The sequence below is a fragment of the Gekko japonicus genome, unplaced genomic scaffold, assembly GCF_001447785.1.
Source record: "Gekko japonicus isolate JY-2015 unplaced genomic scaffold, Gekko_japonicus_V1.1 scaffold1888, whole genome shotgun sequence".
In the NCBI taxonomy this organism is placed as follows: domain Eukaryota; kingdom Metazoa; phylum Chordata; class Lepidosauria; order Squamata; family Gekkonidae; genus Gekko; species Gekko japonicus.
This window is the reverse complement of record NW_015165302.1, coordinates 168,509-182,956: the sequence shown is the minus strand read 5'-3', so window position 1 is coordinate 182,956 and position 14,448 is coordinate 168,509. Positions and strand designations below refer to the sequence as shown.

The following is a 14,448-nucleotide window of genomic DNA, read 5'->3' as shown; positions in this document are numbered from 1 at the left end:
AATGACCCCTAATCAGGCTACACACACACACCCATAAGGGCCCTCCTGGTGTCGTTCCGAGCCTCGCTGCCCGCCGTCCTCCCGCCACCCTCAAGGGCAGGCCCCGTTTTATGAGACCATCGAGACGGCCTTTTGTATCGGTTGGGCCGCCGAGCGGTTCGCCCTTCCTTGTTCTTCAGGACCTCTGTCTGGTCCTTTGATGTCCCTCGGCTCCGGCTTCCTTTGATCTCTGGAACGGGCCACCCCGTCCCGGTCTCCGCGTTGCTGTTTAAGAGCTTCTCCCCCCCACACACACACCCCACCCCCGTCTATTGCGCTTCTGGTCTGGCAAAAAAAGGAGGTGATAAAAAGGAACGGCAGGACCCCAGACGGCCTTTCATCCGACTCTCCCAGGGTTCACCTTCCACAGTCATGCCACAACTACTTGCCCCGGCCTGACCTTCTGCGCCCCTCGATCACACCCTCCCCTTTCTCTTTGCTGACCCCCGCGGGTCCCTTCGTGCCCCCCTGCCTCCAAGCTCAGGTCCGAGGCTCTCCGGGGGTGGTCGATCAGTTTCTCCTCGCAGCTGTGTAGAGCGACAGTTCGGTTATTCTACGCCCTGGAGATCCACTTCAGATCACAGCGCAGATCTTTACTTTACGGGATCACTTTTAGATCCTAACGCCCACTTCCATCGCGAAGCTGGAGCACCCCCTTGCGAACATATGAGCTGGCTCCGCCCCGCCCCCCAAAAGCCCAACTATGACGGCGCCCCTGGCTGTCAGGAAATGTTTTCCCGGGGTCAGAATACCTGTATTTATAACATGCACACTAGCTGTCCATCTCTGAAGAAATGTAGAGTCCAGTGGCAAAGGTGCCATGGGGCTCTAAATTGGTTCTGCTGCTTCAGACCAACACGGCTGGCTACCTGGATCGGTGTCCACCTGTGAGAAAGACACGCAGCCTCCGTTGGCGATGATGAGTAAATGGAACCTCCACGTTCAGGGGCGGGATACCCGGGCGGGCCACCAGGGAGAGCCTGGGCCACAGTCTGTCGCCACGAGAATATTAGACTCCACCGCCCACAGTTGGCCTCACCAAAGCAATTGCTGCGGACTAACCAAAATGAATTCCCAGCGTGCCCCCCCTCCCCACAGCCTAGCTCATTCCACGAGAAACACAACCTGGGTGATGGGATCCCCTCAGGATCCCCCCCTCCCCGTTGGTTAACCGTTGTTTCCCTTGCTCGAAAGCCAGTCGAATCCGACTCTAAGGGGCGGTGCTCATCTCCATTTCAAAGCCGAAGAGCCAGCGCTGTCCGAGGAAACGTGGTCATGTGGCCGGCATGCCAAAACACCAAGGTACACAGGACGCTGTTACCTTCCCATCCAAGTGGTACCTATTTATTTACTTGCAATCTCTTGCTTTCGAACTGCTGGGTTGGCAGGAGCTAGGGCCAGAGACAGAAGGGCAGTAGGATCTCAAACTGCCCAACTACAGACCTTCCGGTCTGCAGCTCAGCCTAACCTCTGAGCCACCACAGCCCCTTGTCTATAGCATTGCCCGGGTCTTATTAAGGCATGCTTGCAATAATGAAGAGATGTGTGCCCTTCCAAACGGGGCGAGGAATTCCCAGGGGCATCTGAACTCCTCAGCCTTCCCTCCTGCCCTGATCGCTTCATCCCTTACCTTAGTGAGCCGGTGCGGTATAGGGGCGAGACTGTCAGACTGGGATCTGGGAGAGTCCCAGGTTCGAATCCTCACTCTGCCACGGAAACTTGCTGGGGGACCTTGTGCAGGTCACATAGTCTCCTCTTACCCTAACCTACCTCACCAGGTGGTTGTGGGGAGAAAACGGCGGAGGGGGGAGGTAAGCGGCTTGGAGTCCCCGTTGGGGAGAGAGGAAATAAACAAATGCCCGAGGCCTGGCCTTGCCTACTTTACTCAGACGCAAGTTACATGGGGCCCCGGACCTGAACAGAGAAGTGCAAGAGTCCAGGAGTGCCTTAAAGACTAAGAAAAACTGTGGCAGTGGAAGCGCTTTCCTGAGTCACTGCTCACTTCTTGCCTCTGACAAGTGTGTTTGCACAGGAAAGCTTACACTTTGAATAAATCTTTGTTGGTCTTAAAGGTGCCACTGGACTCAAACCTGGTTCTTCTTCAGATACTGTTTATGTAGAAATAGATCCCATTGAGTTCAGTTGCGTTTTTCCCCTCGTAATCGCGTTCAGGATTAAAGCCCTGCTCTGTCAGGTGATCTAACAGCGCCATCCTACGCAGAATCAAGCTCTTCTAATTCCATCGTCTTCCACTAGGATGGCGCTGTTTGAATATGTGTACAGTGCAGGGAACACTTCTAAGCAGGTCTGCTCAGAAGGAAGTCCAATGCTATTCAGTGGTGCTTACTCCCAGGACAGTGTCTTTAAAGGACTGTGGTGGAGGTGGTGGCTGCAAGTGCCCTCAAGTCATAGCTGATTTACGGCAACCCAGTGGTGTTTTCGAGGCAAGAGACTGGCAGAGGTGGTTTGCCATTGCATACCTCTGCCTCACGACCCTGGTAGTCCTTTGAGGTCTCCCATCCAAATAGTAGTCCAGGCCAACTCTGCCTAGCCCCTGAGATCTGAGATGCACCAGCCCCTGAGATCTGAGACCGCAGCCGTATTAAATGAAAGTATGTGTTCCAGTGCTTCAAGGTACCAGCTGAAACAAAGCCATACACAGAGACAAAATGCTTGTGGGATTTCCCCCCCCCTTCCTTATTTTACTCCAGTCTCTGGGAGTTCTGTAGTTCTGTAGGGGAAGGAGCAGATTTCCAAGGTGCACATTTTGATCCTAAACTCGCTCCTTAGGCTTTAAGGCTGAGATCCAAACCGGTGGGTATGCCAGGAAAGCAAGTTCTATTGAAATCCGTTGGCCTACTTTCCAGGTAAATGTCTTTGGAATCCAGGGAGTATTTTTTTAAAAGAAGATTGTGTAGATTTCTTGTAAAACTCGCCAAGGGATCAGTTTCAAGTCGGCTTCGAATCCTGTTTTCATTAATCCAGAATGACCTTAACTTCATTTGACTACACCCGGAAATAAAACGTGATTTTGTTTGCTCCCGTACTAGGCTTGCCAAACTCAAGGTGGGGGATGGAGACCTCCCAGAATTTAAACTGATATCCAGACTACATAGTTCACTTGTTTATTTTTTGTTACAAAATTATCCCACTTCTCCTGGAGATATGGCTGCTTTGGAGAGTGGACTGTTTGGCCTCACATCCTACCAAGGTCCCTCCCGCCCCTAAACTCCACTCCCCCGGGCTCCACCCTCATATCTCCAGGTATTTCCAAATCTGGAGTTGGCAACCGTATTCTGTACGGAGCCTGCCAGCCTCGCCTACCTTTGGCTCGCGCCTTTCCAAGGCCAGACGTTTCTGAAGGGCTTCAACAGTCTTGCTTTGCTCGCCAGGGAACAATTTCTCAAAACCTTGCAATTCTTCACCTGAGAACTTCCCCACCTTTCCTCTCTCCTCGACCACATGAATGACGGCTCCCTCCCCCAGTCCATTTGCCTTATTTCCTCCTCTTTGTGGTTTCGGGACATTAAGCGTCTTGCCAATTTCCACTGAATGCCTTTATCCTAAATTGAGTGGGTTGGCGAAAAGGAGCCGAACCGACTTCTTCTGATGATGCCTTGCTGGTTTCATTTGCTCTGGCATTTTGATCACCGCCTGCTTCCGTAACTTTTTCTGTCTAAAGCATCATTATGACTTAGTGCCTACAGCCTTGTCAGCTCCCTGGCGGTGGGCCCCAAGTATAAAGGATATCCTTTTAAAAACAAAACAAAATAAACAGACACACACACACCGCTTTCAATAAGGACTGCTAAGCTTCCAAGTTCTAGCAGCCACAGACAACCAAATCCAGTTGCATTTGGTGGTCGGCAGAGGATAAACCCCCAGAAGCAGTTTGTTACAACTAGGTAGGGCTTGGGGCAGGAAAACAAGACCTTTAGGCGGTCTCTGAGCATGTGCAGAGTATTTTCCTTTGTGAACGAATGAACGAGTTTAGCCCATTTTTGAGGGGAGGGGGAAGCTTCCTGGGCAGAGAAAATGAAGCTCCAGACTCTACTTCTAGTATTTAAGCAACGGTGAGATGGAAAGGATATGGTAGTCAGATCAGAGGTCCACAGGGCAAATGCCCGTCTCTTGGGCCGTTTCCTTGTTTGAAGAATTGACCCTGACCGTGGCCGGCTATCTAGGCTATAGGTTATTTGTCTCTCCTCTTTAAAAGCATCAGAAATTCAGATCAACCAGTAGGGCACTAACCTAGTTTTTACGGAGCTGGGGAAATCCGATTCGGGACTGTCCCACTTCAGATTGCAGGGGGCGGCTCATGGGACTGCACATAAAATAAAGAGCACCCAGAAAATCAAAATGTCAGTGAGGAGGGTTCGAGATTCGAGCCTGATCCTCCCCAGACTGGGCATTTTTCTAAGCACAGGGGATGGTATGTTTGTGTGTGAGTGTGAAATGAGACGTGTTAGCCCCCCCCCCCCCCCCCCGCAGTCTCAAAGGGCACAGCCCAGCCGTGGTCGAACCCTCCTGGGAGAACTGGGCTGGAGACAGACAGGAGGAAGCGGGACCGCGGGCTCTGTGGCCCATGGTTGACACCCAGGAGAAGCCAGGATTTAGTGGCAAAGAGTGTCTGGAAGGCCAAGGTTCGAATCACCACATGTCACAGTCTCTCAGCCTAGCCTACCTCTCAGGTTGTAGTGACCATAAAATGGACAGGAGAACACTGGAAGCCACTTTGACTGCGGTCACACACACTAAATAATCCACTTTCAATCCGCTTTGAGTGCACTTTCTAACTGGATTTTACTGTGTGAACTGGCAAAATTCAGTTGGAAAGTGCACTCAAAGTGGATTATTTAGTGTGTGTTACCACAGCCTTTGTGTCCCCATTGAGGAGCACGATGGGGTATAAATGAATTTAAAAACATATAAATAAATAAATAAATACAACAGATATTGGCTTATCGGAATGAAGATCCTGCAGGGACCTTCCCTCTAACATAGATGCCCAACACAGGAAGAGAAGAAGAAGAGATTGGATTTATACCCCGTCACTCGGAGTCTCAGAGCAGTTTACAGACTTCTTTCCCTTCCCCTCCCCACAACGGATACCCTGTGGGGTAGGTGGGACTGAGAGAGCTCTTTCAAGAACCTCTCTTTCAGGGACAGCTCTTGTCGGAACTATGGCTTTCCCAAGGTATTCCAGCAGTTGCAAGTGGAGGAGTGGGGAATCAAACCCGGGTCTCCCAGATTAGAGTCCATGCATTTAACCACTACACCAAACTGGTTGTGGTGACCATCACTTATCGCTGAGATCTCCCCACAGCTAAGTCCTCACATCTGTCCATTGTTCTGTTCGGGATCAGACACGAAGAAGAAGAGTTAGTTTTTATACCCCCCCCCCCTTTTCTCCACCTTCAGGAGTCTCAAGGACTAGTACTAAAATGTATAACGATTTGCAGTCAATGTATGTTTGAGAGGAACAGGAACTGATGTCTTAAAGCTTCAGCCCTGAGACTGACGAAGCACAGCCGAATGTTTCAGGTGCTGGTATAAATCCTATCGAAATGCATTGAGCAGGGGTGTGTGATCCTCTTCCTTCAGCTTCCAGCATCCCTGGGGAAAATCTGTAGCACAGAAGCTTACAGCCCAGTGTCAAAGCCTACGTGGGGAAGTAGCCTCTGGTTTCCTCATAGCCATTGGACTTTCACTTCCATTCACAGCTACTTCAAAGTATTTGCGAAGTTACCTTATACTGAACCAGACCCATGGGTCGATCAGGGACAGCAACCTCTACTCAGACCAGCAGCGGCTCTCCAGGGTCTCAGGGAGAGGTCTCACCGACCCGATCCTTTCCACTGGAGATGCCAGGGGTTGAACGTGGGACCTTCTGCATGCTAAGCAGATGCTCTACCCCTGAAGTATGGCCCGTCCCCAATGAGTTCAGTTGAATGTAAGAAGTTTAGGCTGCAATTCTCTACACATTTTCTTTTGCTTAAGTCCTTTAGGATTGAAGTCTTTCAGAGAGACTTGAAATAGGTAGGGTTATTAGACTGTTCTGAAGCCCTCCTTTGAGTCTTTCTGGAGCTTCTCGGGCCACCTGTGAATGCTGTCCAGGCGAGCTAGATAACAGCCTTGTCCACATATATTTTAGATTTAGTTTATAAACTATTTTAATGTCATGCATAAAGACGCCCTTGGAACCCGGTATGCTAGTCTTCACTGGGAAGAAGTGTCTGATTAAACATTCCAGCCAAAACCAAACCCCATCAGCCCATCTGTCAATCACCGAGGCGTCATATTTAAACGGGCTTTAATACAAGGTTATCAACCTTGAGGGTTCTTGTGGTGCGGCAGTGACCTGTCATACCACAGTGACTCCCTACGGTTTCTTGATCCGAATGTAAGTTCAGGTGGGCAACCCTGTTGGTCTGAAGCATCAGGACAGCGGCACCCTTAAGAACCACGAAGTTTTCCGTGTAAGAAGTGTGTCTGCACACCAAAGCTTATACCTTGAATAAAGCTTTGTTGATCTTAAAGGTGCTACTGTGCTCTAACTTTGTTCTGTCTAAGTTTAGTTTTTTTTGGTTTAGGGGTTTCTTGGGGGATAAAGTTTGTTTCTGATTTTCTGTCTTAGGTTTCTTGAGTCGGTTACCATCCCTGTTAAAAAAGAATGTAGGAAGGGGAAGAAAAAGAGCTCCACCCCCCTAACCCCCATATCAGGTCTTTTGATCCACTTTTTCAAAACAGAGGGGAACAAAGACAGCCAGTGTTCCCTCTAAGCTGAGTTAGTGTGAGCTAGCTCACAGTTTTTTAGCTTCCAGCTTATACATTATTGTCTTTGCTCAGAAAGGATGGCTACAGAGCAAACTTCATTTACACAGTAGCCAAATCGCTTGCTCACAATTTTAATGCCAGTAGCTCACAAAGTAGAATTTTTGCTCACAAGACTCTACAGCTTAGAGGGAGCATTGAAGACAGCCGGCCTTCTAGGGGACTGACGCCGTCAGAAACAGCTCCTTATAAAACCAAAGGTGGCTTGAGAGAAGTTTTCAGGCTAAACGGTTACTGGGATACTTTCTCCCTGCGTTTCACTCTTTCGCATAAAGATTAGTGTTCGGCGACGTATTTGGCCGGCGTATTCAGTCCCGTCTTCCACTTGTGGCCAGGGCAGAAGCAAGGCCAGCGGGCTTCCCTGGAGGGGATCAGGCCCGTTTAAACTTTTTTGGTTAAATCATTTTCCTGCGCTCATGAGATCGTCCGCAAGGGGAAAGGGGGCGGTGTCTTCGGTATTGACACGCCTTTTTGCCTTTTGGTTTTTAATTCCACATTGGGGGAGGGGGGGGACCCACATGTTACATATTGTCACGGACGTTGTCAATCGGACTGAAGGAAATAAAGCGAAGCGTTCCCGCAAAGGCAAACTCTCCAACGTTTCCCCCCCACACACACACGCAAAAGGAAAGGGGGCGATTCCTGGCCAGGGAAAACTTCCCTCTCTGTGTTTGGAATGAATCCCATCAAAGCTACGTTGCTGGTGCGCCCCTCCTCCTCTCCCTCTTCACACCAGACGGCTTTTATTGTTTTATTACAGGGCTCATTGTCATCTATCGAAGTGGGGGGGCGAGGAATGCGCTCAGCCACCACCCCCTATATGGGGGTGGTGGCTCAGCCGCTTTGCTCCCTTTTTACAAGTCTAGCGACCTTTCCTGCGCTTGGAAAACAGTTTGGTCGCTTGCAAAGCCCGCACACGCCCCCCCCCCCAATCGCAGGACGGAACGAAACTCAGCCAGCCCCCCCCCCCCCGCCCGCCAACCTCCACTAGCATTCAGAGATAGACTGCTTCTGTCCATGGAGTTTTAAACTGGGATTTTATTCCCCCACCCCCGACAGGCCCAAACGAAGAATAATGTTAGGAAACAGAAACCCTTTCCCTGTGACATTTGCCCAACCCGCAGCCTCGTATCTGGGAGCTTTGAACGGGATTATTCTGCAGCAAGAGTTGTCAGGGTTTAGGTGTGGTTCCTAAAGTGTTCCTCTCCCGGCGAAAGGGCGGGGTGACTGTGAGGGTCTCCCAAACCTGACGGCCTTTCAAGTCGCTTCAAACGTCCCTTTGCCCCCTCCCCCTCCCCCCTCCCCCAAACCTGACGGCCTTTCAAGTCGCTTCAAACGTCCCTTTGCCCCCTCCCCCCTCCTCCCTCCTCCCCCCCTGCCTGCCGCATACATATTCATTCAGATAAACTTGGAATCGGTACTCACTCACAGCGAAATTCACACGTTCCTTTCCTCAAGAGCCACCAAGGGGAGAGCTCAGGGTCCCCTTTTGGCCCCTCTCCGGGCACCACCAACTATCCTGAAAACGCTACCCCCGCCGCCTGCCCCTCGCTCGCACCATCCTGGCTATTTTGGACTCCCTTAAATTTCATAGAACACCGGCCCTTTTCTCCCTTTCCCCCCATCCCCCCCCTCCTTTCTCCTTTTCCTTCCAGGCCCCCTCTTTATTTAAGTGAATAAAAGTTTAAAGCCGGAGGTTATTTATTGTTTCGCCCAGATAGGCCCTGAGTGGCTCCTTCGGAGCACGTGATCCCAATAAACTTTGCTATATGGCTTGAGAGTTGACAAGCCAAAATATAATTCCCACCATAAATTAGTTTAAGAGCATACAAGTGCCGGCGCTTGACTTCCTTGAAGCAGTGACAAGGGAAACGGTGGGCAAAGGAGCTTTCTGCCTGGAAATCCCGGCGCCTTCTGCCCGGTCCTTTCTTTGGGAAACCCCACAGTAAGTCTCTCTCTGTCGGTCTCTTTCTCGCATCTCCTGCTGCTGCTGCGGTGCGTGAGCCGGGAAATCTAGATCCGGGGGAAGCCCCAGGGTGCGATGTTCCGTTGTCTCGGCTTTCATCCGGTTCTATTCGATCGGGTCTCAGGGAGAAGAGTTGTCAGGAACCCCACTTTCCCAGGTTTCCAAGCCTGGATCTGAAGCCAGGGAGGACGGTGCGGTTCCCGGTTCCCTCGGCTGAATATTTCCCCCTCTCCTTGTCTCTGTTAGGCTCGAAGGGAACTGGAGGGAGAAGAAACCCTTCGGAAGAGATTAAAGAATCGGTGCCACCTACTAACCTGGCCGCGCTGGCGTTTAGAACGGGTCCTTTTCCCCCTAGCCTGGCGCTGTCCACAAAGGAAAGGGACGAAGGGAGGAAAGGGGGACGTCGACAGATTAAATCATTCTGGGTTTGCCTTCTCTTCCAAACAGTTTCCTTTCTTTCTTTCTTTTTTTAAACCAAAATACAGTGCGGGGTTATATGCACGTGGGCGATCAAGGGGCGCTTGTTGGTGTCAACAGAGAAGATATGGGGGGGACAGGTATTTAAGTCAGCATTAATGAAACCCACCTAGGTCTAGAAAGGTGCTGTTTAGGCAGCCGGTAAGGACTTTGAGGTTGTGGGTATTTCGGTCTTGGGCGATGAAAGCAGGACGGAACAGAAGTCCCTGGGTTGTGAAGGACGCCTCTTCTGCTGAGGACGGCATGGGCAGAAGGCCCCGGTGTCACCGACCACCAGGTGTTGCTGCAAGCCCCTTGGAGACAGGATGGGACCCCGAAGAGACGGTTTCTGTCGATGACGGTCAAATCGGCGGTCCAAAAGACCTTCTGGTGTTGGGGGGCATCTTTTTTAACTCAACAGAGCGACGGAGACCAAAGTGTTGTTTTCGGTTTTGTCGGAGAGCGATCAGCTATCTTTTTAAAAAAAATTGTCGGAAAGGAGGGGAAATTAGGAGTGGGGAAGGTGTGCTTTTTGTTAAAAAAAACAAACGTGTTTCCATGATTGGTCGTGCTGCTTCTATAAAAGACTTCGAAAGATGATCCGCTAATTTGACCTGAAATTATAACCATCCTAAACGTTCTTCTTTGCAACAGGTGCGGGACCATGGCTGCTCACCTCCAGTAAGTGAACTCTTTTTCTATCTCTCTTTTGGGGGAGGGGGGAGGAGGCTGGGCTCCCGCGTTATTACCTGGTTCTCTTTACCCCTGTCTCTGGCGAAGGTTCCTTGAGGTTTCTGTAAGGATCTTTTCAACGGTTTTGGTGTCGGCATCTGCAGGCCTCTGGAGGCTTCCCTTTAACTTTGTTACCTCCCCCTTCCTATCAACGCTGATGGTACAGTTTCTAGGGAGATAATTACAGGACTGTACAGGTGCAAGGTGTTATTCCCCCCCATGCTCATATGTGCTCTCCAGCTAATGAGAAGGATTAGCCCTGTGAACAGGACAAAGCTATCCAAAGATTGAATCTATCACCTCTGCAACAGAGTGTGACATTCCAAATCCAGTTGCATTTGGTGGCCGGCTTCCTCAGCTTCTGGGAATAAACTAATGTCCTGACGTGTTTCGCTGTACATGCTTGTAGAACCCCTCCCCCTTTGCAAATAATGCCCTTGATTTCGGTGGAAACATACAAGCCACCCAAACTCGCAGAGTTGGTGATCGGAATGGTGTTACTTACTGTAAGTGTTGGGGTGATTCGGATTCCACGAGGTCTTCCTGAGAAAGCCTGATATAAGACATTGATATGAATTGAAGGGACGAAGGAGACGGTGCTACCCTCGGTACTGGCGTGGGGGGGGAGTCTTAATTGGGAGAGAGAGAGAGAGAGAGAGAGAGAGAGAGAGAGAGAGAGAGAGAAAGAAAGAAAGAAAGAAAGAAAGAAAGAAAGAAAGAAAGAAAGAAAGAAAGAAAGAAAGAAAGAAAGAAAGAAAGAAAGAAAGAAAGAAAGAAAGAAAGAAAGATGTCGGGTCTTGTTGCAAGCATTTATGGCAGGAGATTGTTATTCCAGTTGTATTCTAATGTGAAATACAGGGAGCCTCGTTTTCCTAAAGGGAGAAAGAACACCTCGGGATCTCCATGTTAAGCATGCACTAAACCCTCGCAAAACTTCATCTCCTATTTTCCCTCCCCCCCCCCTTTGGAAAGCTACCCTGCCAGTGACCTGACATTCCCGGCTGCTCTATTTAACCTTGCTATTTAAAACAAAAATCGCAATGTTGTCTGTTTTTTAAACAGCTGTGAAGCACTAAGAAGGGGTGAACTAACCACATTTTATTTTTTTCTCCGAAACCCCCTCTCTGCTCCTTGCCTTTGCTTGAGTTTTCTCCGGACAGCCCTCAACTTTCTCTCTCTCAAAAAATAAGCCACTCCAAAGGGGGGGGGACCGCCTATCTCCCCTGTTTTATTTGAAAATGTCGCCTTTAAACCGAAATTTGCCCTGCTGATTATGACCCAGAATACAATGAGAACGAGGGCCGGATGGATCAAAAGCATTTGTACGCGCAGTTAAGCAGGAGGTGAATATTTAACGTTTCTGTCCATCAATAACTCCTTTGGCTTTGACCTGTCTGAGTGAGCCCGGCCATAAAGGTGAAACGCAGGTCACCGCGTCTAACAAATATGAAAATGTGCGGCTATGGCACAAGATATTGGGAGAGCTAGTTTGGATTAGTGTCCACTGTTGTCATTACTTTATTTATAGTCTCTCACTGAAGGCAGATTGCAATTTTTTTTTTAAAAAAATAGCTCCCTGATATTATCGACCTTCTCCGTTGGACGAAGACTACACACCCCAGTTCCCCAATAAAAAATATAAAATTTATTGTGGAACTCGAAAGACGTATCTCTCTTTAGAGCCGGCTGCTCTGGCCCATTGACCTATTCAGCATTTCTGAAATCCTTATTCATCAAAAGGAGCCAGGGAGGGGGGGGCTCCATCCCCTCCTTCTCCCCCCCAGTTCTTCTAATTAGAAATGATAATGCCTGTTCAGCCAGTCCCCCAAATAGGTATGGGTTCAGCCATCTCTTAAGAGATGCGCTCCACCTCGCGCTCTCCTCTTTCCGCCTTCAGAAGACTATTTTTGGGCAATTAAAAAAGCAAGCCCTTTAAAAGGAAAACAAACAAACAAGAGACAGATCCTGAATGCCCTCCGCAGCTTAGGTACGTAAGGTCCCCCCCCCCAATTTGCCCCCATGTTTCTTAGTTAGAACAGCCGAGCAGAGCTGACCGCAGAGCAAAGACAGAGGAACCGGGTCAGCCACAATTCATGAACTTTTGGACTCCTCTGAGCTTCTGTCGACAAAGCAGCAATAATGGAATGCGGGGATATGTTTGTAAATGGTTTAGACTGACCTCCCGCCCTGCCCTTCACCATCCAGGCCACTGCAAGAAAAACCAGAGGGCTCTTTTAAAAAGAAAAAGAAAAGGATCTCCGTTATTCGGAGAAATGCCGTAAAAACACCAGCCGGTGGCATCAACCCAGCCTTAGGTTTTATTCGTTTCGCAGGTTAATTTTTCTCTGGTAAAGAACAGTTGCCTTATCGATCAGGAGGCTTTAAAAATTATTATTCTTTGGGGTCGTGGAGATTTTTAAAAAAATTATTTACAGACTTAAAATGAGCTGAGATTCCATCTCGGTAGGCAGTTAAACACGCATTCACTGCCATTTTAAAATGCGATTTCATTTCTTTCTGTGCCTGTTTAAATGACGAAGCGTCCGCGCTGTTTGTAACCCACGCTGCCTGAAATCCGTCCTTGGGAACCGTCCCAAAAGAGCACTGTCACCCGGAAATAGCATATTGACATAATATTGTTTGTGTTCCTATGTAATCATCACCTTCTTCGAAGCCATAATTTCAGACCTTTGCCTCTACTGAGTAGGTTTGCAGTCCTTGGAAGAATGTTAGAGGAATCCCAACGTTATGGTCACCGCTGCCTTTTGTGACCCTCAGTAGATGAGACCAGAATGTTTATTACGTTGTCTATATATACCCTGTAGAACCGAATTTGTGTGGTGTTTACATAGTCACAGATTCGATTCTAGGGGAATATATGGTCGATGCAAAAACGTCACCTTTCTGCAAACGGTTAGACGTTTTAAAGGTAGAAGATGCCTAAAGATAACTTGCATGGTGGTTTCCCTCCTTCTCATCAGAGGTTCCTGTTTAATGTTTAGGGCCCGCATCCCATCATAAACCTGTTCATTTAAATATAGTTAGTATAAAGAATGGGGTGAGGTAGTAGTTGGTCAGAACATGTTTTTTTTAAATGAAAACGCAATAAAAGGTGCTTAGAACAACTGTCTGGTATCAGAGATTCTTTTTTTCCATCCCAATTCTCCAATCTCTTCCAGATTTTTAACGGTACTATTAGAATCAGCCTTATGTCGATTTTGTTTCTTTCGGAGGGGAGGGGGGAAGCTACATACAACAGGACATTGGCACTATCTTATTAATCTTTAAAAAAAAGAATAATCAAATGTAATTTTTCTTCTAAAGCTGAATTTATCATCTTCAGAAGATCTCAAATTTTTGTGGGGTTTTTTGGTATGGCTTTTTAAAAACACACACACACACACACACACACACACACACACACTGTTTTAACTTTTGGGAGTAAATTCGAAGCTAGTTACTCATTGTCTGATTTGATTCTGGCCAGCTAGGTTCTGGTAGCTTTTGGTTGACCCCAACAAAACAAAGGCAGGGCCGCTCCATTGTGCGTCATATCGCCCTCGCGTTTGATGTCTTCTTCTGATTTCTGATCCTCTCTCTGAGTTTTTGTCCCCGCTGGCTTCCCTCCTCTGTATCCGCCTATGCCTGCGCACCTCCCCACCCCACCCCACCCCACTCAGGCTCGACATAACCCACTAACGTTTTCATAGGATTGACAAAAATTAGAGGAAAGAGCATCAAGGGTTTTGGGGGGGGGGAGTCGGCGGAGACAAAAGCCTTTGATTTACCTGAGGGAGGAGGGCAGATGGGTGGGGGGTGTTGGGGGGGGTCACTGTGACGTCTCTGGCTGGATGCATCGTGTGTTATGATATTCATATCTCCTTGGGAAGGGGAGGGGGGGCGGAGGAGCGGCCCAGCGCGCGCCTTGGGGTCCCCTTGATTTCCCCGTGCGTTATTTAGTGGAAATTTGTGGAAATTATGAGGTGCGCACACAGATCCGGTGATCAACCTCTCCGCTCCCCGATTGGCCGGTCCGGTCACGTGGGCGCCCAACTTTATTCAGTTGACAGCAAGTAGGAGGGATCTGTGGCGGGGAGGAAAAAAAGACAACACCAGAAAAAAAAATTAGTATTTTCCACCTCCCCGAAATTAATGGCCATGAGTTCCTATATGGTGAACTCCAAGTACGTGGACCCCAAATTCCCGCCCTGCGAGGAGTATCTGCAGAGCGGCTACCTCGGGGAGCAGCAGCCCGGCTCGGACTACTACGGGGCTTCGCAGGGCGCGGACTTCCCGCCCCAGGCGCTCTACCCGCGCCCCGGCTACGGCGAGCAGACCTTCGGCTGCGGCAATGCCCCCGGCGCGGCGGCGGCGGCCGTGCAGGCGCGGGGTCACGGGCAGCAGCCGCAGCCGCCGCCGCC

General features: G+C 49.4%; 2 protein-coding genes across 2 annotated transcripts in view; both read left to right on the top strand.

Moving 5' to 3' along the window:
• The window catches only part of HOXD3 (homeobox D3), a 52,946-nt gene that overhangs the window by 6,750 nt on the left and 31,748 nt on the right, over positions 1-14,448 (top strand). The window contains exon 2 of the mRNA XM_015410408.1: positions 9,950-9,976. The gene's annotated coding sequence lies outside the window, so the exon portion shown is untranslated. The remainder of the gene's footprint in view (positions 1-9,949; positions 9,977-14,448) is intronic.
• Positions 14,087-14,448, top strand: part of HOXD4 (homeobox D4) — a 1,587-nt gene continuing 1,225 nt past the window's right edge. The window contains exon 1 of the mRNA XM_015410409.1: positions 14,087-14,445. Within this exon, the coding sequence (XP_015265895.1) occupies positions 14,180-14,445 (266 nt within the window). The 5' untranslated portion in view covers positions 14,087-14,179. The remainder of the gene's footprint in view (positions 14,446-14,448) is intronic.